The 26,906-nt window shown below is 56.1% G+C and overlaps 3 protein-coding genes across 5 annotated transcripts; 2 read left to right on the forward strand and 1 right to left on the reverse strand.

Annotated features, from left to right (window-relative positions):
- Window positions 1-218: 218 nt before the first annotated feature.
- Window positions 219-16,476, forward strand: CCND3 (cyclin D3). Of its 2 annotated transcripts, XM_074163303.1 has the most exons (6): window positions 581-612; window positions 823-832; window positions 2,405-2,620; window positions 10,711-10,870; window positions 11,445-11,587; window positions 14,567-16,476. In XM_074163303.1, the coding sequence occupies exons 3-6, from the start codon at window positions 2,450-2,452 to the stop codon at window positions 14,726-14,728; spliced, it is 636 nt and encodes a 211-aa protein (XP_074019404.1). In that variant the 5' UTR covers window positions 581-612; window positions 823-832; window positions 2,405-2,449; the 3' UTR covers window positions 14,729-16,476. The 2 variants fall into 2 exon arrangements, with proteins under 2 accessions (XP_074019403.1, XP_074019404.1); XM_074163302.1 differs by lacking the exon at window positions 823-832 and having other exon boundaries at window positions 219-590.
- Window positions 16,477-18,066: 1,590 nt separating this feature from the next.
- BYSL (bystin like) lies at window positions 18,067-21,129 on the reverse strand. The gene is made up of 7 exons (XM_074163353.1): window positions 20,816-21,129; window positions 20,558-20,732; window positions 20,334-20,472; window positions 19,879-20,012; window positions 19,589-19,749; window positions 18,954-19,056; window positions 18,067-18,730 (listed from the first exon to the last, which is right to left on the reverse strand). Exons 1-7 carry the CDS (start codon window positions 21,078-21,080, stop codon window positions 18,358-18,360), a joined length of 1,350 nt encoding a protein of 449 aa, XP_074019454.1. The 5' UTR covers window positions 21,081-21,129; the 3' UTR covers window positions 18,067-18,357.
- A 68-nt stretch (window positions 21,130-21,197) lies between these two features.
- Window positions 21,198-26,082, forward strand: MED20 (mediator complex subunit 20). Of its 2 annotated transcripts, none has more exons than XM_074163145.1 (4): window positions 21,198-21,223; window positions 21,299-21,453; window positions 22,103-22,356; window positions 24,676-26,082. In XM_074163145.1, the coding sequence occupies exons 1-4, from the start codon at window positions 21,210-21,212 to the stop codon at window positions 24,889-24,891; spliced, it is 639 nt and encodes a 212-aa protein (XP_074019246.1). In that variant the 5' UTR covers window positions 21,198-21,209; the 3' UTR covers window positions 24,892-26,082. The 2 variants fall into 2 exon arrangements, with proteins under 2 accessions (XP_074019246.1, XP_074019245.1); XM_074163144.1 differs by having other exon boundaries at window positions 21,207-21,223; window positions 24,649-25,333.
- Window positions 26,083-26,906: the final 824 nt, after the last annotated feature.

A 26,906-nucleotide genomic window follows, 5' to 3' on the forward strand; every position in this document is an offset into this window, starting at 1 on the left:
CGGCTTCCCCCCCCCCCCCCCCGCCCCTTCCCCACTTCCCCAACATGGCAGCAGCGCCCCGCGGCCGCCCCACGTGCTGCCGTCCCGCCGGCGCGCCTCTAGCCCCGCCCCCGGGAGGGGGGCGTGGCCAGAGCCCGGTTTCGGCGCGTCGCCGCCGCTCGGCCCGCGGATTGGCGGGGAGGCGGCGGTGGCCACGCCCCCCCACGCCCCTCGCCTCGGCGCGGCTGGGCCGCCCGGGCTCGGCGGGTCGCCCTGGGGTGGGCGGCGGCTCCGCCTCCCCCCGGGAGCTCGGCCAGTTCCCGGCGTCCCGCGGCGGCTGCAGCCGAGCCGGCGGGGTGGCTGCCTGCCTGCCCTGCCCGCTCTGCCCTGCCTTCCCTTCCCTGCCCGCTCTCATGGAGCTGCTGTGCGTGGAAGCCGTCCCCCGGGTCCCCCGCGCCGGGCGCGACCCGCAGCTCCTAGGGGACCGGCGGGTGCTGCAGAACCTGCTGAGCCAGGAGGAGCGTTACAGCCCCCGCGTCTCCTACTTCCACTGCGTGCAACGGGAGATCAAGCCCTACATGCGGAAGATGCTGGCCTTCTGGATGCTGGAGGTACGGGGCGCTCCCTGCTGCCTCCTCTCCCGCCGCAGCTCCGGTTCCCTGCCCGGCCACCGCCGCTTTTCCTTGCTCGCCGTCCGGGCTTGCAGGCGTGCGCGCTCCTGCTGCAGCAGGAGAGAGCTGGCGGCGGGGGGGAAGCACAGGGCAAAAGCACCCGACCCCTGATCGCTGGGGTGTCGCCTCGAGCAGGGGTGCAAGGGACAATGCAGGGGACAGGAGAGCCCTGAAGTCCCAGGGTTTGGTGTGCGCCGGAGGTCAGGTCTCCGGTATGGGTGGTGGTGGTGGTGGGGGGGTGTCATACCGGCGGGGAGGCACGTGGAGGGTCCGGAGGGGGGTGAGAAAAGCAGTCTGCAGGGGGGCAGTATCTCTGTGAGCGCTGGCTGTGCTAGAAGATGTGATTGCCCCATGCAGGAGGTGCAGACCCCTTCCCCCCCCACACACCCCGAGCCCACTCACCCCACCCTCGTGTTGTGCTGCCACACTGCTATCGGACCCTCTGCTCGCCCCCTTGCTCCCCAAAACTTCTGGGCAGAGAGAGCTCAGCTGTGCACCCGGCAGGCTGGAGACTTGCGTTTTCTGAATGGGGCTGAAAATGCCTGGTTAAAGGGGGGGGGGGGGGGGGGAGGAATAATATCACTACCGTTTACTTCCCTAAATTAAAAATGAGTGCAGCTCTCTGCGGGATGCATTTCAGTCGGGGGAAATCTCATGGGCCTCTTCGTGAGATGGTCAGAGTGAACAGTCTCAATAGAGAAAGAAAGAACAGATTCTGCAAAGGACAAATGACTTGGGATGGAGCCTGCCTGCTCTCCACCCCGGCCGCTGTTGCAAGAAGCTGCCTGCTTCTGTCAAAAGAAATAATGAACATCTTGCTTTTTAAAGGGCTTCCCCCACCCCCCCTACCCCCCTTCCCCTGCTATTATTGTTCTGTTTCTGCAATTCCCTTTCTGAGAAGGGTTTTTGGAGAAATGCTGCTTTGGAGCCTGTGGCTGTGCAGCCCTAAGGGTTGGTCAAGAAGTGGATGACACTTGGCAGTTGTCACGACGGTGCATGCCGGTGTCCCCCGGCGCTGTGGCCGTCTGTGCAGGGGGAGGCATTTGCTGCTGGAAGGAGAATGGAAGGAGAAACCTCAATATTTTAATGGTTGCGTTGAAAGAAGGAAGTTCAATGTGACCAGTGTTGTGATACTGGTTGAGAGATAAGAGCGGAGGACTGAAATTCAGCGCTTCTGGGTTCTGTTCGTGGCTGAGGGAGGACTTTAGGACTCAACCATTGATTTGGGCTCTGCCATTGATTCTTCTTGTGTCTCTGGACCACTTTGGGTGGAATTGCCAGAAGTGGCTGCAGATCCTGCCCTATTAGGTCTCCAGCTGGAGATATGCTGGAATTGCTCCTTTTCTCCAGAGGTCCCCAGTCCCCACAGAGCAGAACATGGAAGTTTTGTTGTAGAGCTGGCTGGATCCATCCCCAGCAGGGGACATCAAAAAAGGAGATAAATAATGCAATTCTGGTCTTAACTTGTTTGTGCACTCTTTGTAGCTACATATAAGTTCTGCAGCGTTCCACAGGGAGATGAGGTCCTAAGGCATTGGTCGCACTTGTTGCTGGTGTAATCCCACTGAAGTCATGGGATTAACACTTGTAGCTAATTTACTCCTTAGCACCAAGGTGCCTCAAAGCCCTGAAGATAAGTGTGAAACACCATCATGACCAGAAGCTTTGAAGCTGTGCTGCAGGCGAGATCTGGGGAGTCCTGTGCTGATTAAAACTTCCTTTTATTTTTTGTTTTTGTGATTGGGTTTTGTCAGGTGTGCGAGGAGCAGAAGTGCGAAGAAGAGGTCTTCCCCTTGGCCATGAATTACGTGGATCGTTACTTGTCATCAGTCCCGGTGCGGAAGAATCACTTGCAGCTTCTGGGAGCGGTCTGCATGCTCCTGGCTTCCAAGCTGCGAGAAACCATGCCTCTGACCGTGGAGAAACTCTGCATTTACACAGACAACTCCATCACGCCTCAGCAGCTCCTGGTAACCACCCCTATCTCGCAGAGCCCTCCATCCCCTTCCCGGCTCTCTTATCTCCCGCATCCTGCTACTTGGCAGCGTACCTGCCTCTGTGTCTCCTCCTGTTCTCTTCCTCCCATTTCTTCACCTTCCTCTGCATTCCCCGACCGACCTTCTCACCTCCTTGCCCCGGTGGGTGTGATGTCTGTTGCTGGAGACCTTTCCATCCTGGACAGACACTTGCTCCAAGCTGTGGGAATCGGCTTTTGTCACCTCTGGGTTATCGAGAAAGTTCCTTGTGCCTTAAGTGCTGGTTGCCAGCGTGGAGCTGCCACGCTGAGCCGGCTCCCAGGCGCTGGGTCGCTCTCGAGTGACAGCTCTGGAGAACAAAGGCTCCCGTCCGCGCAGCCAGCGGGGCACGAGGCGGGGGCTGCCGTTGGGGCGTGCGGCTCTGACTTGCCCCGGCTGCAAAGGGGCATGACGTGGGAGATGCATTTTCACACCAGTAGGAAAAATGAAGCTTTAAGTGGAGAGTTAACCAGGAAAGTGGGTGGGAGCTTTTCTGACCTGGGATCCAGCTGGCCAGGTTGTCCTGTGGAGGCTGATGGTGTTGCCAAGGTGGTGGAAACAAGCGGGACCTTGTTGGTGCCTAGGTCCTGCTCCGCACCCTTGAGTTCAAGCAGGGCTACTCTGCCTCTCCTATGGTACACTCAGGCAGAAGCTGTGTAGGCTTTGAAAGGAAAAGCGTTTTCTCGGCTGATCAAAGTTCAAAGCAAAGATCCAAACCTCGTGAGTTCAACTTTGCCAATGGGGGAGGAAACTGGAGAACCCCTTTTCTTGGGGGGGGCCTTTCGTGCTGGTAGATGAGAGCCTTGGGAGGAAACGGCCACCTCGCTTCGAGTAACAAACATCCCTGGAGACGGTTTGCCTACGAGAATTTCTCAGGGTTAGTCATCGCTTTATTAAATATCTGTTTTTTTGGTCTGGGGTGGGTGAGATGATCTGAGTGTGATTTGTCCCCAGGGTGGGGAGTGAACCCGCAAAACTTTCAGGTGTGAATCGGAAGTTCTCGTAACTGGGGAACTCTGATATGAACGTGGTTTTTCCAAGTGGCAGTGAAGGCTGGGGAAAATCCCCTCTCCTCCCTGCCTCTCTCCCTGTAGTCGTTTGTGGGTGGTTGTTGCCTTAAGTAGCACTGACAGAAAAAGTACGTGGATCGTGACCATGAAGGGATGGGAACACACAGAGGAAACACAACTGCTCGTTGTCTTTCTGGATGCTGAGCTGTGGTCGTGCTGCGGCATCCTGCTGCGGGGGGGCTGCTATAAAATCTGTGTGTGCAAAGGCTTTCTCCTGCCTTGTCGGTAGAGCTTCATCCTTGAGAGCACCTTCTCATCCAGCGTGGGTATCTTCCAAGGCTGGGATCCATCGCGTGAAGCAAATCCCAGCCTGTAATGGAAGGGTTTCTGTTGGCCCTGTGATAATGAGGGGGTTAACAATTAGCTGGAAAAAAAAGGCAGGGGGAATAGGAGTTGGTTTGTGTTCACTTTTCTGCTGGGCCAGCAGAAGTTACCTCTGGTGCAGAGGCCACAAGCTGAGCAGAAGGTGCTTACCTGTCTTTTTGTAGGCAAGCGGGCTGCGTTTCAAAGCAAGGACGGTGCTCTCCATGTTCTCATGGAGTGTGAAGCTGACCAAAATGCGTTTTGTGGGCCAGTGTCAGGTTTCTGTCCCTTCAGCGTGATGGATGAGCTCTCTGTCCAACAGGAACATGGGTTGCAGGAAGGTGAATTTACTGCCACGCTTCACCTCCGTCTCCCTCTCCAATCCAGGCTTTAACGGGAGTCCTTTAGTCCGTCCTCCCTGCGGACTGGGGGAGATCATCACAGCAAATTCTGGCGACTTCTGCAGCGTGGACCTTGGGCTACAAGGAATTGGACTTGGTGGGCACCTTGTGCGTATCTCCTATGGATCCCAGCTGTATTTCATTCTGATCTATTTGTTGATTTATTCTTGGTGAGGGTTTGCTTTTTTTTTTCAGTTGAACTTTGTTTGTAGCAAGCTCCCTCCGAAGGAGAACGGTTAGGAGCTGCGCAGGTGGGTAGCGGGCAGAGCCTGTGCACCATCCCTGGAGGTTTTCCTTCGCTCTCGAGCTGAAATGCTGGTGCCTCCTCACTCGGAGTCTTTTTTTGTTCCCCCCCAGAGGTTTGTCAGCAGGAAGCTGTGGCTTAAGCAGTGCCACAATGTTCATCTTCCCTTCTCCATCCTCCTGGCAGTATTGGGGTGGAGATGGAGGAAGGCACTGTCTGCCGCCTGTTGCTTGCTTCTGATTGTGCAGGTCTCGATGCTGGAATTCTCCTTTCCTGTACTTTTGTCCCCACCAGGATCCTGGGACACTCATAACGCCAGGCACAGCTGGGCGGTTGGCCTGGAGCTCTTTCATCGTTGTGCTCCGTAGTCAATACGTGGTTGAGGTGGACAAAAATGGCTTCATTTTGGGGGTCAAAAGTCCTTTCTTGGGATAGCCAAAGATAGGATCCGATTTTCCTGAAAAAGCTTTTTCTCTTTCCCAAAGGGATGGCTGCGAGGACTCGGCAGTGGAGGGTTTTATTCCTGGTGATCGGTGCTAGGAAAGGGCTGAGCAGAAGGCACCACCAACCAGGCACGGCCCGTAAGGAGAGGAGCCGAGGCATTTGCAGATGTCTGGGCAGGGGATGCTCTGTAGCCCGTGATCTGGTGATCATCATTCCCTGCCCACCACAAGGCTGGCTTTTGGTAGATGTTTAACCCTGTTTGGAGCAGATCCCGCTCCAGTCTCCCATTGCTCCAAAGAGGCAGTGGAGATAACATCTGAAGATACGTGAAGGATTTGTCTTCGCTTTGGGACCTGACAAGAGTTAATACCCTGATTACAAAACCAGGGCGAGCTGCTGTTTTCCTCCTCTGTGCTAATCGTGGTAATGTTACTTCTCTTTCACAATCCTGCAGTGGAAGAGGGTGGGGAGGGGAAGGGGAGCTTCTTCATCAAGGTTTGGACAATGGTGCATCCTGACCTCTTCTCGTGGATCGGTGCCATCTCAGCTTCCAGCGTGTCCTCCCCAGCCTCGCGGAGGAAGCTGGCTCACTTTCCCAGTAGGTTTGCTTCCTTCTCTTGCAGGGATGCTTGGCACCAGCTCAGCGGTTTAGGCAGGACACATTTGAAACAAAATCTTGATGAAGTTATTCTAGGGAGAAGGAAATGATGCAACGAGGGACTTGTCCATTTGGAGGAAGTTGGATTTCCGTCGAGGGAGTTATCTAACCTACCTTTCTTTTCTTTTTCCTTTTTTTTTTTTTTTTTTTTTTTATTAATCTGAAGGCTTTTCTGGCCTATGCAAGAGGGTGTTCAGCTGCTTGAAGGTCGGGGAGAGCAGTTGTAGGTCACCTTCATCTGCGTGGTTTGCTCCTAATACCCTGTCTTTCCTCTGATATCTTTGATCTAAGGTCAGTTTTACAAACTGCAAGGTATTTTTGAGCAAAGACCTCGAGCAGGATGAAGCCACTCAGCAGGTAATGAAGGGAGCAGCAGTGACAGTAGGCCACGAGGAGTGAGACTAAGAGAAAGAGATAACAGCTGAGTAGAAAGGGATGTTCACTTGTGATAGAACATTGACTTCAGAGACAAACAACTTGCTTGTGTTTTACTGTTTTACCTTCTGCTCGTTGCATGGGTCGGATGGATGTGACCGTTTCTGCGTCTGAAGTTGGCACCTCTCCCCTTGAGATCCAGCCTTGAACTCTGGTCAGGGGCTGGAAACAAACGTTTGCCCCCGATTTCCTATTTGCAAATGGACTTTCATGGCTGCTCATTTCTGTAGCTGTGTCTCAGCTCTGGGTAGGGTGGGTGGCCACCAGCAACATCAGCAGCTCTTTCCACCCTCCGTTTGAGTCAGCTCGTGAGCACGGCGGGGCGCAGCCCGCTCCCGCTGTGCTGGTGTCTCATCGAGTCTGTGATAATGTCAAATGGTACCTTATCGACTTGAGTGACAAAATTGAGCGCAACTTCCTTTTCTCCTGCAGACGGGGCTGCTGCAGAGAGGAGCTGGGCTCTCTGCTCCCTGTGCAGCCTCGCCAGAGAGGTTTTCACAGGCTCCTTGTTGGCACAGCGGGTGTGTGGGTGTTGTTGAGGGTACAGCTTGATGTACAGCGACTGTCACTGCGTGAAAAGAAGCCGGTGTGACTGTCACATCCCAGTCTGCGTTTGCAGAGCTGTAAATGGAGTAAAACAGTCTCTGTTTGTGACTCAGGTCAGTCTTAGAGGGTGCAGAGGCAGCAAGCAGGGGCTTGAGGCTGTTTCACTGCAACCGGACTGAGCTCTGAGATCGCCTTGTCAGGGCAGGGGGGGCAATGGGAAATGGTTCCCGCTTTCCTTCCTTATTTTTTTTTTTTTTTCTCTCTTGTGGGATGCAGCCAGGAGAGATCAAGGGAGCAAGCTTGCAGAGGGGAAGCTCAGCTGCTGTGCAATTTCCACCCCTATAGATGCTGGCCAAGCGTGGGGAGCTCTGCCCTGGGGGGGTTGGATCTTGCAGAAGGGGGGGACCTGATGCATTCCCAGCTCTGGGATGTTCGATGGGCAGCGCTGGCAGCTCGCAGCTCTTCCACGAGGAGGGTGGGCTCCACAAGCTGGAGAAACAAAGGAACATTTTCTACTTTCTTCCTCTCTTTCATTAACCAAGCAGAGACTGATTCAATTAGGTGCAAAACAAAATGCCAGGAAAAGGATGTTTGCTGTGCTGAGTGGTGCTGCTGTTGCAAACCTGCTTGCCTATCTCTCGCTGCCTTTTGTTCTGCTTCTTCCACAGATAAAGTGATTCAGAGATTCTGACATGGGAAGTCCCCAGGGTTAGCAGGAGTGAAGCGAGGAGCGGGGTGGTTTGGCAGGAGAGAGGCTTCCCTGAGCTAAATCCTGTGAGCTGGTGACAGTCCTTGGCGCCTGTCGCCTTCAGCTGGCACCTCAAGCGCCGGCTGGGTCTTGGGATCAGGCCTTTTGTGAGAACGAGGTTTTTAAGAAGACGATGAACCTGGGTTCTAGCTGGAAAAGAGCTGCTTTTGTGCATTGCAGACGGACAGGCTGTTGTCCTGGATCGGTCCTGGTGTGGCAGGACCCAGCTTGTCTCGGGTGAGGTCTCACAGCTGAGCTGACTGGCACCCTGGATCTTCTCAGGACAAAATGGGACAAGCAGCAGGGACAGTGTGGACTGTGTGTGGACATCATCTGCCTCTGGTGACTCCCAGTAGCTGATTTGCAGCTCTGGGAAGAAAGGCAAGGAGCAAGAGCGCAGATGATACTGGGCTGGTGTCCCCTCTGTGCTCAGGAGCTCCCCTCCCGGGTGTAGTGATCCCTTTGGGGTTTGTTTCGTGAGCACCTATCTCCAGGTCCTCCTTTTGAGCTTCTCCCTGGGTCTGCAGAAGGGCCGTGCTCCCAGCTCACGGGACAAGTCAGGCTGGAGCTGCCTCAGCCTCTCGCCTTTGGGGCAGTGACCCCGAAGGTGGCAGCAGCGTCCTGTGTCCCTTCCAAGAAATTGGGCTCATGCACGAGCGAGCAGCCACCTTTCACAGTTCCAGATGAGTGACAGGTAGGGACAACGCACAGAGCTCTCCATTTCCAGCAGCTCTTTCCGTGTGTCACCTTGCTGGGTTGCTGCAGTTCAACCAGTGCCCAGCACTACCCATTTTTTTCCTCTTTTTACCCATTCCTGATCTCTCTCCCGCCCCTGTTCTAACCCCCCTGTTGAACCAGGTACCCTCGGTGGCCTGTGCTGCGATCCTCAGGCTCTGGAGCTCATCGCTGGGTTTCTTCTTGCTTTTATCCTGTGAATTTGGCTTCAAAAATATATAGAAAGACTGGCAGCCTGGTCATCCATATGGGAGAGGAGCGAGCGAAGCACCGCTTTCTGGTTGGAAAAGTGCAGGCTGTGAAATGGCAAATGGCACATTTGGCCTCGCGGGGGGGTTTGGAGCAGGTTGAGCAACGCTGCTCATTTAAGCAACTTAAAACTGGTATTGTTGTGTAAGGGGAAAGAGCGGGTTTAAAAAAAAAAAAAAATAGGAGGAGAAAAAAAAAAAAAAAAGAAGAGAGAGAAAATGAAGATCTGCCCTTATGAAAAAAATCTCACTTCTTCAAACCCATCTGTTCTGGCAGCCCTTTGGCACGTCTGTGGGCAGCATTGACCGTGTAATCCTAGACTGCTTGGAAAAAGAATAGATATTCTGCTGGACAAGACTAGGCCCTGAAATGGAGATACCCGATACCAATCCCAGTTCAACTCTGTCCTTCCAGACCTGGAGCTTCAGCTCCTGCAGGGTATTTTCCTTCCTCAGCACATCTACAGGGCCGCTGTCACCTTCTGCTAGTGGGGAGGAGGGACACGGGAACATCTTCTGTGGCATTTCTGCCACACCTGGCCCCTGTTGCTGAAACCAGATTTGCTGCTGATCCAGAGGATGAGAGAAATTGGGAGAAAGGGATCTTCACTGTGGCTCGGGATGTGGGGGAATTGGGACCGGCAGAGCGGCTGGGGCGGCTGGGTGTGGGCTGCCCGGGACATTCCTGCTGGGATGGGAAGGGAAACGATCCTGGGAAGACGCCACTCTTACCTCTCCGGAGACGGCTCTGTCTGTGGCACGGTCGTACCCAGACGTAACATCAAAGCCTGTCCAGCCCAGTGAGACCAGTACGCGTCTGGTCTCTGCGTTTGATTCAGCTGCTACTCTAAGTCACACAGACCTTGATGGCAGAGCAGGGACCTGAACGCGGGGGTCCCAAATTCTGTGCTAAGGCTCTAGTTGTGGGGCTCCCCTCGCTGATACCTTGCTGGATGGGTGCTGTGGTACCACCTGGTGACACTAGGACTTGCTGGATGGTGACTCTCTGCCAAGTGCTTGCCCGTGGCCGCTCTGCGCTTTGGTTTCCCTGTCGGTGTTAGGACTAATGCCCAGAGCTGGAAGAGCCTGCGAGCGGCTGAGCAGATGAGAGGAGCAGCCTGGGCTCCAGCTGAAATCCGTGGGGGGCACCCGGCCTTCCCACCATCTGCTCCCCAGCTCGCAGATTGCACCGAGACTGGCTCAGGGAAGATATTGCAGAAATCTCTGTTAAATGCTTAAAGAGAGCTCCACAACATGGGCTGGAGACATTGGCAGTCCCTGGTACGTAACTGGGAAGCACCGGTGAGCCATTGTGTGTACGTCAATGGGAGAGGTGGGTGTTAGCACGGCTGTTCAGTGCCTCTTCCCCCTGAGAAGCTGCTGGGGATGCTCTGCTGAGCGTGCTGGAGGCTCTCTTGGCAGAGAAGAGGTGTGATGAGTAGGGAGGTTCTGCCGAAGTGCTAGTGCCCAGCTTGGGACCACCTCCGTGGGGCCGCATGCCCGGTGTTTGTTGGGCTGGAGACCTTAGCACCTGATCGCAGCCCCTGGGCTCCGTAGGGACTGAAGATCTTATACAGGAGCTTGGGCTATCTGGATGCAGCCCCGAAAGCTCAGCTGTGTTTCCCCCACCTTCCCTTGCTTCAACGTGTTGTGCGGAGGGGCTGGCTGCAGAGCGGCTACTGCCTCCTGCAGTTCACTGGCCAAAGAGCCGCTGTAGGAAGGAGTCAGCGCAGTGGCCGGCTCAGAGGGGCACAGAGAGGTGAGCTACTCTGTTCCCTTTGCTGTAATGGTGTTATCCCCAAGTTGGATCGTTCCTGTGGGTCTGGACATCAGCCTCTCCTTTTGGGAGTGGAGAAGGAATGTGGGAATGGTGTCCTTGCTGATCCTTGCTCTGGTTTTTCCTCTGTGGGCTGTTGCAGCAACCTTGCAAAGCAGAGGAGCATCGAAGGTGAATCCAGCTGCACCTTGAAATGAAGAAACCAGATTTATCGCTTCCTCCGATCTTTACTCCCAGCTTTGCAACAACTCAAGGCTGGATTTGTGCCAGTCACAGAGCCAGGGATGTTCCCTCTTTTCTTCTCTGTCTCATGGCTTGTACTGTCCTACTGTCCCTTCCCCAAGTGCTGGCCTTATCTGCCCTGGAATCTGGTGAGTGTTTCTGCCTGGCCTTAGCCCTGCTGAATAACGTGCTGTCTGTCTGTCTGACTCTGCAGGATTGGGAACTTCTAGTCCTGGAGAAGCTAAAGTGGGACCTGGTCTCAGTGATAGCAAATGATTTCTTGGCTCACATCCTCCATCACCTCCCGCTGCCCCAGGACAAGGTGGAGCTGGTGAAGAAACATGCACAGACCTTTATCGCCCTGTGTGCCACAGGTGGGTGCCTGCTCCTGCTGGAGCCACGGCCGGGACGCTGGGGAGGGTCTTGAGTCAGGCTTCTGGGTAACGTGGGGCTGGTCTCCCAACGCCCTGCCTTTCTGGAGAGCTGAACTCCTGCCTTCACTCAATTTGGAGCGTTTTGGCACTCGATGACACGTTTTCTATCCTTGACAAAGTGGGATAACGGTCCTGGGGGCTTTTAGTGGGTGCCTGGAAGATGCCAGGAAAGAGCAAAGCCATCGAGCCACCCCTCTGGCTGCGCAGGCTGTCACTGTGGGAGGGCGTCCGGGGTAAAGGCAGGGTTGAATCTGAGCTTTCGTCAGTCTCCCTCCGAGTCGCTGGAGCCACCTCATCTTCAGGACTTCTTGTGGTGAGACAGACCCAGAGAAATAGCTTAGTGAAGCTTGCTGCTCTGATGCTCAGCTTGTTTCTTGTTACTTCACCCCCATTTCTCCCTGCTAAGCTGGAGAAGCCCTTCTCCCTGGCCCTCTCTAGTTTTCCAGGGAAATCACGGTCCCAAGAACTTACCATGCTAGTCCTTGCTCACAGCTTCTTTTTGCCCCTTGTCTAGACTACACTTTTGCCATGTACCCCCCCTCCATGATTGCGACGGGCAGCATCGGAGCGGCGATCCACGGCCTGACGGTCTCCGTGAACAATTTCACCGGCGAGGCCATCACCGAGCTGCTGGCCAGCATCACTGGCACGGAGGTGGTGAGTGTTCACGGGGGACCAGCAGAGCAGTTTTGCTGCTGGATCTGGTGGAAACCCTTCCTCGTTCTTCGAGGGGGAAGAAATGAGGTTTTTCGTAACGATGCTGACCTTGGTTTGAGGGTGACTAGAGATGAGTGAGCATCTCTAAACACAGCACCTGTGGTCGATCCCGTGGCTGCAGTCGGCTCCTGGCCACCGAGCGTTGCCTGCGCCACGCGGGATGAGCTCGGGAGCCTTTGAAAAGCAGCACAAAGGGGAGCGTCTGTTCCCCGTGCGGGGCAGGTGTTGGTGGGATCAGGTTGACAAGGTGGGATGGGGCAGAGGGAGAAGCTGGGCTCGGCATCTGCTAACCCCCGCCGGTGTCTGGTTGCAGGTGTCCAGACTCGCTGGGAAGGGGGTTGGGGGGCACAAAGTGTTTCACAGCGGCTTTGCTGGGGACCTCAGGATGGTGGGGGGTGTCTGCCTGCCCCCCCTCCAGCCCTTTGAATGGGGAAGGGGACCCTTTTGGGCTCCCTGTTTCCAGGTCGCTCCTGCTGCAGCAAGGTAATCGGGAGCTTTTCTTCTGCCGGGGGCCTCTTTTGATCTTTTCTTCTGCCCGAGTGCTAATGCCGGCAGCCGGGCGCGGGGTTAGTTACAGTCCCCTGACAGCAGTGCCGGGAATTGGAAGAGATGCCCATGCCGCGGCGGGTGGGAGGCTGCAACCAGGCTTTGTCCAGGCAGGGAGGGGACAGGGCAGGAGGGTGTCCTGATCTATTTGTGTGGCTTTGATTTTTTTTTTTTTTTTTAAATTCTTTTTTTTGTTTGCCGGAACCTTTTTAAAGAGAAAAATCAGTGCAGCCAGCTGCTCTCAAGCTGCTGCGGTGAATGGGGCAGGGGCTGAAACCTGCTCTGGGTCAGGGCTGGCGGAGGGAACAGGTGGGAAGCAGGGAGGGCACAGCCGCAGGGGGGGCTGCAATGGAGCCCAGCACACCTCTGCCCACCTCCAGCCCCTCTCCTCCCTCCTCAGCCTGGAGGGGGCTTCTGTTCTGCCCTACAGTCCTGCCTGGGTGCGGGGAGCTGCACAAACAGCCCTTGCCCAGGCAGGAGGAGGGATCCCCTTCCCGCAACCACCGAAGCTCGACCAGGCTTGGGGTGGGGGGAGCCTGTGGCGACGGAGGGGGACGATAGTGCAGGGCTGTGCTGGCTCCACGGCCAGCGGGAGCCACGCTGCCGCGCTGAGGCTGGCTCATTCCTGGCTGTGCCAACGCTTTGGGTGCGACTTGGAGCCTCTTTGGGCCAGTCCTGATCCCTCGTGGAGCAGAACCAGCTCCGCTGGGTGTCTGAGCCAGAGCCCCATGGCACGACTGCCCCTTGGAGCAGGGACCGCACAGGCTGGGGCAAGCCAAGCTATCTCCCATGTAGCCCCCCTGAGGCTTTGCCAGCTCACAAAGAAGCCTGGCTGCCTGTGGCCAAGCTGGCTTTCAGCATTTCTGCCAGAATTGCCGATGGAGAGCCTGGTTGCGGGGAGCCCGGGGCTGTGAGGCCCTGCAGCGAGCTCGCCCCGGGGCTGCGGGCTGGAGGCTGCGCTGACGGGAAGCGGCGTGGGGAAGGGGAGGTGGGCGTTGCTATTTTCGCTCGCCACATCCTCTGTCAGTTTCTAAGAACTGGCGGCGGATTCCTGGTAAGAGATTTCGGTGTGTGACAATATCCAGCGAGTGCCCGCGGCCCCGTAACGTCCAGCTCCGCTCTGGCCGCAGGGTGTGAGATGCCACCTCTTACCCCTGGGTGCCCCTTTGCCGATGCCTCCCGCAGCTCTCGGTGCCTCGCGGTGCTCTGGTGTCGAAGGGGAGGAGTTTCCTCCTCTGGTTACAGCTTGTGTGGGGTGAAAACGGAACGGGGGGGTTTGCTTTTATTACAAGTGACGTGCCACTGCTTGCAGTCCCCTGCACCTTCCTGTTGGTGTGTCCCCAGCACTGGGTTCCCTGGGCCCCGGGGTGGGGTGCGGGTGAGTCACACGGGGCTCCCCGGGGGGGGGACAACAGGAGGGTGAAACCCTTATGAGAAGCTGCAGCATCGTTCTCGTAACGACCAGGCGTCGACGGCCCGTAGTGTTGTAGGGAACACGTGGCTGTGGTGGCTGTTGGGTCTGGGAGGGTCGGGTCCAGCTGCCTTTGAGGTCCTCGAAGATGGAGATCATAGAATCACAGAATGGTTAGAGTTGGAGGGGACCTTAAAGATCATCGAGTTCCAGCCCCCCTGCCCTGGGCAGGGACACCTCCACTAGAGCGGGTTGCTCAAAGCCCCATCCAGCCTGGCCTTAAACACTTCCAGGGATGGGGCAGCCACAGCTTCCCTGGGCAACCTGAGACGTGGAGGTGGAGATGTTTGATGGAGAGTGTGTCAGCCAGGGCGCCCAGCAGGGATTCCCCGTGTCCTGGCAGGGGATGGGAGGAGGCAGAGCTGGACGCGGGAGGGTGACGGCAGAGATGCAGGATCACGGGAGCCCCGGGATGTAGGTGGGGGTGGCAGGTGAGGGCTCCAAGGTCCCTGTGTGCCCCCACGCTGCTGCACACCGGCCATCACTCGTGGATCTGGGAAGTCTTGGTTGTGAAGGTTGGTACCAGCCTGAGCAGAGCTGTTCTGCTCTGCCCTCTCGGTCACCAGCAGCAGCTGACGGCCGTGACGCCGAAATCACACGCTGCATCCAAGCCTGGATGCTTTGGGAAGCTCCGATGGGCACAACCTCTATTCCTCGAGAACGTGGTCAAGCAGGGAGGTGGGGAGAAGACAAACCAGAGCGTGGGGCTTCTCCTGGGGAGGGGCCTAAAGCACAGACGAGCTGGAGATGCCCCTTGTTGGAGAAAGGCTCCTTTGTCTTGGTGTGTTTAGATGCTCCAGGGGCCCGAGATGTAGCCCAGCAGCTGCTTAGAGCTATTTATGGGGCTCCCACCTCCGAGTGGCAGAGAACTGAAGCCTCTTGTCTCGCTCCCTCTCCCGCAGGACTGCCTGAAAGCGTGTCAGGAGCAGATCGAGGCAGCTTTAGCCGAGAGCCTGAAACAGGCGTCCCAAACCCAACAGGAATACAGCACCGCCAAGACTGCTGCTTACCCGGCCAGCCAGCCCACCAGCACGCCCACAGATGTCACGGACATCAACCTGTGACCAGCCTCCCCTTCCCGAGAGCCCCCCCCCACCGCCGCCTCTGCCGCAGCAGGACCTCGCCCTGGACACCGGGAACGGCGCTGCATCCCCCCCCTCACCCCGCTTCCTCATCCATTCAGCCCCCCCCACACACACCCTCCATCCGATGCCGGCTGAGGATTTGTTCCGCTCGCTGGGAGCGCGGAGCAGGATGCGGGCTCGGAGCGGGCAGCCGGAGCTCGCTGCTGCGGGTGGCTGGGGTGAAGCGACCGTTTTGGTGGTGGCAGGGCACGAGAATCGCTGGGGAGGGAGAGCAGGACCCAAAATGAAGTTGTCAAACGTTTCTCAGTTGGTTTTACTGGTAGCCGGGCTGGCTGCTGTTTGCCCTCTCCTCGGAGGGGGGGTTGTTTTCCGTGACGACTTCCAGCCCCGCGAGGGCCACCAATCATGGATAACGAGCCTCTGACCCTCGCCTATGTGACCAAAACCCTTATAACCCCCCCCCCAAACTCCCTCCCCTGGCCCGTGTGGCTCAGGAGAGAGAACCGAGTGTCTGGGAGGGAGCAGGTGCTTTTTGGCCCCTTGCTCCCAATTGCTTCGTGCCAGGTCGCTGTGGCTCCTGGGGGTGGGGTGGGGGGGGGGCTGCTTCTGCTGGGAGGGGGGAAACGTGGGGCTTGTTTCTTGTTGCTGTTAGATTTGGGATTTGTGGGTTTACGGCTTGCGTGCGGGACGTGCTCCCCGTCTGCGCGGACGGGAGGAGAGAAGCCCTCGCCTCGGGGAGAAGCCTCCTGGGTGAGGTTTGGGCTCGATCCCCTTGGGCTTTCCGCTGCCCCACTGAGGCTGCTTAATTTATTGTTAATTGCTGGGAAATGGGGAGGGAGGAAGACTTTGCAGTTCCCATGGTGTGGGGCCTGGACCCTGGTCTCCTCTCCTTCCCAAAGAGTGCCTTCACCCTTCGTCCCCTTCCCTGGCTCCCTGGGCAATGGGAGACTCTCACTTGGAAGCTGGTTGGTTTTTTAGGTAGCTTAAAACCTAGTCTGATGTCTAAAAACAAACAAAAAACAACAAAAAAAACCCCACATTTGAATGTGCTGCTATAGTCTGAAATGCATCTTCACTTCTCCTCCAAGGCAGGGATCTCGGATCGCGTTCCGGAGGGAGCTGCGTTGCATAAATATCCCGTGGGGTCCGAGTTGTCTCCTCACCGGGTGGAAAAAATTGCTGCGCACTTGAGTTGAAAAGCGATTCTTGCATTTTTGTGTTGTTGTTGGTGTTGTTGTTGATCCTGTCAGTTAGTTTTTATAAAAAGGTGTTTAAAAACAAACAAACAAACAAACAAAAAAAAAATAATGCTGCTTTTGTAAGAGAAAAATCCCTTAAAGAGTAGGGTTGTATTAACCCAGAGAAGGCAGAGGCAGACTTTGCTGCTGGGTGACCTCGGAAGAGGTGGATCTCCCCGGGGGGGGGATGTGGAAAAGGAGACAAAAATCGCCCTTTTTTGGATGCCGCTAGAAACAAAAGCCTTATCAGGTGGTGGAAAAAGATGGGGCTGCTGGTTTTTCCACCATTTGATTTGTCAGGAAGAGCCGCCAGCTGCTGCCTCCTGCTGCCGGGGGGCGCAGAGCCTCTCTGTACAAAAAGAATAATTTTTTTTTTTTTTTATATATAAGTGAGTTTTAATTTAAGAGTGAAGTGGTTTGGTGTTCCCACGCCAGAGTCCCGCTGCTGGGAGAATCAGAGAACCGTATGATGTTGCAATAAAGTATTTTAAAGAAGTTACGAACTCCTCGAGGGTTTTCCTTTGCTCCGTGCTGTGCCTTGGGCTGCCCAGGGGAGAGCTCCTGCCCCGAATCGCTCTGGGGTGTGGGACACCACCCCCCCCAAGATCCTCCCCACCCTCGGGCTGCTCCCAGAGGCTCCAGCCCTGCATTTTCCAGGGCCACAGAAGCGGGATGAAACGGGGAAGGGCCAGGGAGGCCCCTCCAGCCTCCCCGGGTGGAGGGGAGATGCTGCAGCAGCCCAGGGACGCGTTGCGCTTGCAGGAGCCCTGCGGCAGCTCACGGGGGGGAAGGTGGAACCCGTCGCCTTCCTGCGGGCACAGTGCCTGGAAAGGCGACAGCGACTTCACGCCCCCGGCAGCTTTGAAGCTTCCCCCCCCCCCCCCCCCCCGCGCCTCGCCGCTCAGCGGGGCTGCAGGCTGGCGAGAGGGTGCTGGGCGAGCCCGGGCTATCTCTCGCCATCATCGGCTTCTGGTTTTCTTTAAAGAAAGGAGATAAAAATCAGGAAGCCAAGGAGAAGGCGCTGCGGTGTGCAACCAGCTTTGCGTGCCGCTCCCCCTTCGTGCGGCTTCTGCTCCCGCCGCCGTCACGGGAGAAGGTGCCAACTCCGGAGAGAAGCCCAGACAGGAGGCAGCTGCCCCCCCAGCGCCCCCCACCCCCTGCTGCCACAGGGGCTTTTCTCCACGGGCTGCCCCAGCAGGACTTGGTGCCGGTTTCAGGAGCAAAGCCGGGGACCAGCAACACGCAAACCCCGCAGCATCGCAGCGTCACCCTCGGCAATTCCCCGGGGTAAGTGCAGCGCCTCGTGGGACACGGGAGGAAAAGCCCCCACTGGGTTTTCCAGCTGAGGTGGCACATGTGCATGGGCAGGTTGCCACCAGCAGGCCAGGCACATGGCCTCAATGGGGCCAAGGACAGTGGCCCCGGGCCTTCACCAGCCTTGCTGAGCAGAGGGAGACCCAGAGGGGCAGCCGGGGAAATGTTTTGGGAAAATCCCTGGGGAAGGGGGATGGCAGGCATTTTGGAGGCAGGGGAGCGAGGATGGTGATGGTGCCAGGGAGGAAGGAGGGCCCAGGCCATGGGGTGTGCAGGGATGGAGGGAGCCAAAGGCTGCCCCGTGCCCCTGCAAGGAGAGGGGCTCTGCAGGGACTCCCCTTTGCTGCCCCCCCCAGCGCTTCCCCCTCTGCCCCCAGCGCTGCTGGGCTGCTCTTGCCCTCACTCCTGCCCGCAGCCACACACACACTCCCCGTGATGTCCCGTTCCTGCCTGGTGACAACCAAGCCCTCAGGAAACCCTCAAGCACCAACAGGAGTGGGGGTTTTTCCCCCGCTAAGAGCGGTTTGGGGCTTTGGGAACAGTCTGGGGGGGTCCCAGTCCCCCCACCCACTCTCCCTTTGCCTGACTGCGCAGGGAGCAGCCCCCAGCGGGGCACCCAGAGGGAACAGGAGGGGTGCCCAGGCGTCCCCTTCTCCTTTGCAATTTGGGGACGGTGCTGTCAGCGCAGACTCCATCTGCAGCTCTGCGAGAAGCCCGGGGCTGGTGGCTTTGCTCTGCCACCTGCTGGGGACAGGACAAGACGGGGACAGGGCAGGACCGTGCCGAGGTCACAGAACCACCCCTGGCTGACGGCCTCGGCTGGGGTTTTATTTTCCAGTACAGGAAAAGGCCAAACCCTCCCAGTGCTGGTGGCAGCAGGCTCCAGGGTGGGACAAGGGCTGTCCTGCCCTGTGACAGGGAGGACAGTCCAGGTCTACGGGCACAACCTGTCCCCAGCGCCCGCTTGGAGCAGCAGAATCCCGGGATGGATGCTCCCACACGGCTCCGCTCACCCACCGGGCTCCCAACTGTGCTCAGCAGCGTCCCGGGAGCAGGTCAGCTTTCCCCTGCCTCTCCCTGGCACTCCATGGCCACAGGCTGCTGCCCCTCCACGTCCCGCGTCTTGGAGTTCATCAGCTCCCTCCGGATCTCCGGGGAGATCTGCGGGTGGCTGTGGAACTTGAGCAGCTCCAGCAAAGCCTCCTTCTGCTCCGAGGAAAGGTCCTCCTTGTAGCGCTGGGCGAAGGCCAGGAAGCTCTGGTGCCACAGCACGGGCAGGACCCGCTGGTCCGTGCGGAAGGCCAGGAAGTGGAAGACGAGGGCATCTACCACGCGGAAGGGCAGGGCGTACTTCTTGTCGATGAGGAGCCGGAGGAAGATGCTGTTGGCGCCGCTGTACTGCATCTCGGCGATCTTCAGCATGGCCGCGCTGCGGGGACGGAGGGAGCGCCGCGGTGAGGGCAGGAGCCACGGGTGGCACCAGGCACCCAGACACCAAGACGACAAACCCAGCTCCGAGCCCTGAGTCTCAACCCCAGAGGGAGCCGAGCGAACCCCCTCCCACCCTCCGGAGAGGCTGAGGGACAGCTCTGAGGCGTTGCACCGGTGTCCCCAGAGAACCTCTGCCCCCCAACAGCTTCCCAGGGCATTACCTGGAGTGGAGGACGGGGATGGAGCACTTGGTGAGGATGCTGCCGATGATGATGGCCTCCCGCAGCGTGCAGGTCCCCGACTCGCACAGGGGGATGAGGATCCCTGCAGAGGGGGAAGAGTAAGGCACCGCCCTGTTTTAACGGCAGCAGGGAGAGCTGTGGGACGTGGGGCTCGGCCCCTTCTCCAACACATCCCAGCCCAGGAAATAACAGCTCCTCCAGCAGCTGCTGTTACAGGCCTCGCAGCATCTCCCAGCCAGGCAACGAGCCCTGAAACACCTCAGGTTGCCAGATGAGACCAAGATCAGACCCGAGATGGTTCATAACCTGCCATCAACCTCCAAAAGAAGCCAAATCCCTGTCAGCGCTCACTGGAAACACCTGTGTAAGTCTGTGGCACTCATCACCCTTCCCCTCTGAACACCACAAACAGGCCTCTGGGGCTTTGGAAGCCGCCTCGTCCACCAAGGGGGGCTCCCTCCATCTCCTTCGTGTCTCCTCCTCCCCACTAAATCCTCAGGGCCACGCCATGCAGGGGACAGTGTCCTGTCTCACTGGGCAGTGGTGCCCCCACTGAGCTTCCAGACGGCCAGAGCCTCCCGGGCAGGAACGCGGCCCCAGAGGCGAGTCCCTACCTTTGAACCAGGCCGCCGGCTTGAACAGAGCCTTCTTCAAAGCCATGTAGAGGTGAAAATTGAGGCGCTTGTACTCGGCGATGTCATCCCTGACGCGCGGCAGCAGCACCAGGTTGTAGAACCGCTGGGCCATCCTCTCTTTCAGGTTGGATGAGAATATCCTGGGAAAAGCAAAGCACAGAGCGGGGTGTGGAGAAAGGAGGCCGAGCAGGACACGGGTTGGTATTTTGTAAATATGGAGAGAAAAAAGCCAAAAATCCCACGTCAGCATCTCCCAGAGCTGATCGTACCTGGTGGCTTGGTACATGGCAGCTGCCGTCCACGTCTCCGGCTCCGTGATGTAGAGGATCTGCTCCCAGTTGGACAAGGCAGGAATGATTTTAAATGCCTTAGGGAGTTTCCCGCTCCTGTATTTAGACAGCACCTTAAAAGACACGGACGCAGGTCGGGCCATGACATACAGGCATGGACAGCAGGACTTGTTAATGACCGTGAGGAAGTTGTCCCCTCCCTCAGCATCTCTGGTAAGAAAGAACCAGCCGGGTCCTAAGAAAGGACCGTCCCAGGATCATCCCGAGGAGATTGTCACTCAGAAACTCTCCAGGCCCTTCAGTGACCGATACCAAGCAAACTGGGGGTTACACACAGAACGGCCTGTGCTGAGGGAGGGTGGGGACTCAGAGGGACAGCGGGGGTGGCTGTGGGGCTCAGCATGGGACCCCGGGGCAGAGGGGTTTGCCCTCACCTCTCTGACGCCCCTGTAGACCTCCAGGACGCGGGGATCGAGCTGGGGCATGGGGCAGCCCGACATCTCCGACAGCGCTGTCTCCACCTCCGTCTGCTTCTCCGTGATCTTCTCCATGATGATGTCGGCCAGCGTGCGCCTGGGGCCGGGGGGCCGCGGGTCAGGAGCTGTTTCGGGAGCGGAGGGCAGCACCCGCCGTCCCGTCCCGTCCCCTCGCTCCTCACCTCAGCGGCGGGTTCTTGTTCATGAACATCTCGATGGCCGCCTCGTCCTCGGGGTCCACCACCACCTCCCCGCAGTACTCCCCTCTCCCGGCTGCCACCGCCGCCGCCTTCTCCAGCGAAGGCCACTCCTCATCCTCATCATCCTCCTCCGAGTCGGAGCCGCCACCCGCCGGGCCTGCGGGGGAGCGGCGCTGGCTGAGCCCGGGGCCTGGCACCCCGCAATCCCGGGGGGGCGGGAGGGGAGAATGGGGGACTCACCCAGCGCCGTGCTGCGCTGCTTGGGGGGGGAGGCGGGGGCGCCGGGGCCGTGCTCGGCCTCCAGCTCCTCCTGCTGCCGCCGGGCCTGCTGCAGGATACGCCGAGACAAGCGGGCGTCCACGTAACCATCATCATCCTCTTCCTCGCCGCCGCCGCGCCGCTTCCCCCGCGCCGTGGGCCGTGGGGCCGCCTCCTGAAGGATCTGCTCGGCCAACGGTAACGCAGATCCGGGGCCGGAGCCCCGCGGCCGCCGGGCCTTGGGCATGGCGGAGAGGAGCCGCCACCGGCCCCGCGTGCGCCCACACCCCGCCCCTTCCGGCGGCGGCACGTCGGCCCCGCCCCTTCCGGCGTCTCGTTGAACCCGCCCCTTTCCGGCGGCGCTTCCGGTGCAGCGATGGGGGTGACCTGGTAATGGCGGCGGGAGTTGGGGGGGCGGCCCGGGACGGGGCCCGGCGGGTCGCTGAGTCCCTCCTCGGTTGTCAGCGTGTCGCAGGTGCCGGTGGCGGAGGGGAAGAGCGTGCAGCAGACGGTGGAGATCCTGACGCGGAAGCTGGAGGTGCTGGGGGCGGAGAAGCAGGGGACGTTCTGCGTGGACTGCGAGACCTATCACACCGCCGCCTCCACCATCGGCAGCCAAGGTCGGCACCAGGGGGGCACCGGGACGGGCTGAGAGAGTTGGGGGGGTTCAGCCTGGAGAAGAGAAGGCTCCGGGGAGACCTTAGAGCTCCTTCCAGTCCCTAAAGGGGCTCCAGGAAAGCTGGGGAAGGACTCTGGATCAGGGAGGGGAGCCATAGGAGGAGGGGGAAGGGTTTGACACTGAAAGAGGGGAGATTGAGATGAGATGTGGGGAAGAAATCCTTTGCTGTGAGGGTGGTGAGAGCCTGGCCCAGGTTGCCCAGAGAAGCTGTGGCTGCCCCATCCCTGGAGGGGTTCAAGGCCAGGTTGGAGGGGGCTTGGAGCAACCTGGTCTGGTGGGAGGTGTCTCTGCCCAGGGCAGGGGGTTTGGACCTGGGTGGTCTTTAAGGTCCCTTCCAACTCTAACCGTTCTATGATTATCCTTGGGCTGCCAACTGCCAAAGTCTTTTTTTCCCCTTTAACTTTAAATCTTAAGAAGAAAATACAATTTATTCACTGAACGGCCAGATACGTAAAGCGTGTATGAGCGGTACAAGGACCCTGGAATTAAAGCAAGAAGGAGGACAGAGGAAAAACCAGAAGCTTCTTTAAAGAACTCACAAGCAGAGGACTGTTGGTTTTACAGCCCAAATACCATCGCTGTTATTTCAGGGCAGACAGGCAAGCTGATGTACGTGATGCACAACTCAGAGTATCCCCTCAGCTGCTTCGCCCTCTTCGAGAACGGTCCCTGCCTCGTAGCAGATGCCAACTTTGATACCCTCATGGTGAAGCTGAAAGGCTTCTTCCAAAACGCCAAGGCCAACAAGATAGAGAGCCGGGGCACCCGCTACCAGTACTGTGACTTCTTGGTGAAGGTGGGCACGGTGACAATGGGGCCCAGTGCCCGTGGGATCTCTGTGGAGGTAAGAATTGTCTTTGAAGTGTACAAACTATGACTACAGACAGGGGAAGGAGGCTGGAGGAGAAATCCCCCTCCCCACCTCGAGGGCTGTGTCCAGTTTTGGGCCCCTCACCACAAAAAAGATGTTGAGGGGCTGGAGCGGGTCCAGAGAAGGGCAAAGAAGCTGGTGAGGGGTCTGGAGAACAAGTCTTGTGAGGAGCGGCTGAGGGAGCTGGGGGTGTTCATCCTGGAGAAAAGGAGGCTGAGGGGAGACCTTCTCGCTCTCTACAACTCCCTGAAAGGAGGGTGTAGCCAGGGGGGGTCGGTCTCTTCTCCCAAGTCACAGGCGATGGGACAAGAGGAAACGGCCTCAAGTTGCACCAGGGGAGGTTCAGATTGGATATTAGGAACAATTTTTACACTGAAAGGGTTATTAAGCCTTGGAATGGGCTGCCCAGGGAAATGGTTGAGGCACCATCCCTGGAGGTATTTAAAAGACGGGTTGACATAGCGCTTAGAGACATGGTTTAGTGATGGGTTTTATCAGAGTTAGATTGATGGTTGGACTAGATGATCTTAAAAAGGTCCCTTCCAACCCAGACAATTCTATGATTCTGTCTCTCGATTGCATTCCTCGTTGCTGGTAGTTTGTACTAGATGTGTTGCTGCGTGCAGCAGGCAGGGTATTTTTATCCTTTTCACAGCAAGGTTTTATTCAGGCAGGTACTTTGGGGCTCAGCTGCAGCTACAGAAAAGCCTGTGGTTGGATGGTCGATAAACAAAACCCCGAAGGGATCCCATCAAACTGAAAAGCTGCTTAAAGTCCTGGTGCACAGCACTAGTGGCACATTTCAGGTTAATCAGCGTATCGAGGCAGACAAAGCAACCTCTTCACCTGCTAATTCAATGCTGATTTGGGTTTTGCTTTCTCTCTCCATCCCGAGCAGACACAGCCCGGGAGAGCGGTGCTTTCTTGCCGCAGGTTCTGCTCACAGGGTGTAAAGATGGTTCTCTCCTCAGCAGAGAGCTTTTGGCAGGCGTCAGTCCTCCCCCTGTGGCATGCCCACCTGGATTGCTGCACCCTGAGGGTGCACGGCGGGCTCGAATCCTGCCATCAAACTGCTTCCGCGCTCCCCGCTCGGTGCCGCGACTGCTGATGAGGCTCCAGAGCGTCGGCTGCCAACTGCCGAGGGCCTTTCATGGGGTGGAGGCTGGGCTGGAGAAAACTCTAAAGGGAAATCCATCAGCCTACACGAAAGGGCATGGGAGGATCTAGGAAGGCATTTGGGGAGATGCTTGGCCGAGTGCAAGCGTGAGTCGAAGGCTCACAAGCCGTGGACAAGCCCCAGCTAGGCTGAAAAGCCTCTCGGCAAAAGAGCCGGGCTGCGCTGGGATGGGAAGAGCAGGTCAGACTCATCTAGATGTATTGGTGCCTAACAGCCTTCAAGATAGCTGAGAATTAGGTGCTTAAAAGTCCTTCAGAATCAGAGCTTGTGCTTTTCTCAACACACAAATCCTATTATCTGATAGACAACTAATAATCACGCTGCGTCTCCTGAGGCAGGTGTTCCCAGCCAGCAGGGAGGAGGATTGAGAAATGGCTTCTTTCTTCATTGCACTAAACACAGATGTTGTAGCGCCAGCGTCGCTGTTGACCTGGGGTTAAACAGAAGCTCCTTTTACCCTAAGCCTGAGTCCAGGCCCAGATTTCCAGGCCGTCTGGCCGCTTCTGTTTCACTTCAGTAGGTTTTTTTCAGGGGTTTGCATTAAGACCTAGTCCTGATTCGGGACCAGACTGGTATTAAATGCTTCCAAGTCCCAAGGCTTTTTCCAGTACAGTCCTCAAAGACGTCACAGCCATGTGAGCCATTTCCGTTCGCACGGGAATTAAGTTTGGTTTTGGATGGGGTAAACTTAATGTGGCATTTGAACCACCGTCCCATGACCTCCACTCTGGGGATTTAATAAAATCAGTGCCTTTACAGGGTACGTTTTACCTTCCCTTCCCTTTTGAAGGGATTGCTTGCATGTTCCCAGCATGTCCTAGTCATTTATATTTGTTCATCCTTGTATATGCTAAAATATTCTGGATATTCCTGGATAAGACCAGGCTGGATGGGGCTTTGAGCAACCTGGTCTGGTGGGAGGTGTCCCTGCCCATGGCAGGGGGGTTGGAACTGGATGATCTTTGAGGTCCCTTCCAACTCTAACCATTCTATGATTCTCGGATGTTTTTATGACAATATTCCCTCTCTAGTGAGGCAGAGAAACGAAAGCGCGTTGCCTCCCGTGTAGTTATTGCCCCCACCGTGAGCTTCAGGGCTGTGGTTTGTGTTGCCAGGTGGAGTACTGCCCCTGCGTGATCGCCAACGACTGCTGGAACCTGCTCATGGAGTTCATGCAGAGCTTCATGGGCAACCACGCTCCTGGCATCCCGTCGGTGTTTGGCACCAAGCACGACAGCGTCTACAGCCCAGCGGACACCATGGTTCAGTACATGGAGCTCTTCAACAAGATCCGCAAACAGCAGCAGGTGCCGGTAGCGGGGATCAGATGAAAGGACTCCCCGGAGCCTGGTTTAGAGCGAATACATCCTCTTTTCTGCCTGCCCATCTGGATCGGGAGTCACTCCAAAAAGCAGCACTGGAGGCAGCCCAAGGTGGTTGTTGGATTTTTTTTTCCTTCTCAGTCTCTTTCCCCTGTTTCAAAGCAAAGATCGTGAATGCTCTGCGTATTTCTTGTTGTCCTCCCTTGTGGATTTGAGCGTGTCTGGGATCGGGCCCGTGGTTCTGATGTTTCTTGTATGCAGTGCTTCATGCAGGGGATTACTGGTCATCGGCAGAAGGCCAGAAAAGGAGAAATTCCAGCCAAAATGTGTGCAAGGGCAGAGTTTTCTTGACTGCAAACAGCTACGTGAGAGGGTTTTTTTAATTTTTTTTTTAGATATCCACGTGAAAGTGTCTTGTTATTTTTCATCAAAATAAAAAGCTGTATTTTGTAAGGAGACAGAGTCTTTCTGCACAGCAAGTGTTGTGCTGTTTATTGTTTATAAATAAATTGTAAATAAACAATTTATAAAAATAAATTGTTTACTTACAGCTTTTGAAATTTTCTGTTGCATGGAGACAATTCTTCAGCAGAGTTTTATTTTTGATTTGGTTCAAGAGCTTTATATCCCTGAAGCAAACTAATTTCCCTGTGGCAAAATCGACAGGAACTCTCGGGTTCCTATTATGGGTATGTTCTGAGTTTGCCTTCATCTCTTAGATCTGATGGGAGTATTAAAATTTCCAACCTCTCAGATGATACTGATGAAGCCTCGTGATAAATAATTAAATAAATAAGCCTGGCAGGAGCCCTCTCCTGCATCGAAGGAGAATACCAACCACTTTATCTCCATTTTTGAGAGGTCGGTAATAAATGGCCTATCTCTGCACACCATTTCTCATTTGAGAAATCCTGGTGACTTCAGCACATTTAATGGACTAAGGAAGGATTTGAGCAATAAGAGCCAAAAATTTATTATAAGATTTAACTATACAATATCACTTGAATATATATTTTTTTTTTTAGTGGTGATTTATTTTTACAGCAGGAAACCCAGGGAAATTAGATCTCTTTTGAGCTGTCTGTCCCCTTGGTATTCCATGTTCAGTATCTGGCTTGAAGCTGTCATTTTTTCCTCTCCTTCCTGCTCCACCCCCTGCTCTAGTCTTTAGAACACGCAGAACACCCTCATTCAGCCATCAACCTTTGCGCGGAGCTTCTGTCGTGGTCCTTGGGAAGGCTGCTTGTGGCAGGGTTCCAGCTCTGCAGCCTGTCCCGGACAGAAGGAGTGGGTGTAGAGAAGGTCTAAGGATGGTTTTAGGAAGGGAGATTTGCAAGAAGGACGGTGGATTCCTCATGAAGCAGCAGTGTCCATCTTCCTCGCAGAAAATATTGTTAGTTCCTTGCCTCAGATGAAGAGCCTGAAGAGCAAGTAAAATAGAAATAGATTTCTCCTAAATAGATTTTTTTTTTTTTTTCCTTCTGAAGTTCCATTACTTGATCTGCTGACTGGTGGGAGAACTAGTTATTTAGATAGGACCCCTTTGTGATTATCTTTTATACCTGTAAACCTAATTAACTGTTAGAGTGCCTAGAGCTTTTAGTGTGGGCATTTAATAAATTTAATCAGCTCTGGGTCCAGAAAGATCTGGTTAATGAGCCATAATAAATGGCATAATGTACCAGAAGTGTGTTAGAAATTCCAGCATGCTGAATGTACTGAATTTTTGCAACTCTTAGCTCAAGTTCATGACACGTGTGCTGACTTCAGTGGGACTGTTAATTTTCAGTGATGAAAATTCAGTGGGAATCTGACCCGCTGTCGTTCCACGTAGTTAAGTGTGGCTGAGAAAACTTAGGAAAACAAACTGTAGTCTTTGTAGGGATAGTTATTTCTGTCCTGTTTCCCATTTTAATTAAGCCTTAAGGTTAAAAAAAAATACCTTTTAATGACCAGATTAGTCATGCTGAATGTTGCTAACGCTTTATTAATTCCCGAAAGATGCTTTCTGTAACCAGAGATTC

Source organism: Numenius arquata, chromosome 24 (assembly GCF_964106895.1).
Source record: "Numenius arquata chromosome 24, bNumArq3.hap1.1, whole genome shotgun sequence".
Lineage (NCBI taxonomy): Eukaryota > Metazoa > Chordata > Aves > Charadriiformes > Scolopacidae > Numenius > Numenius arquata.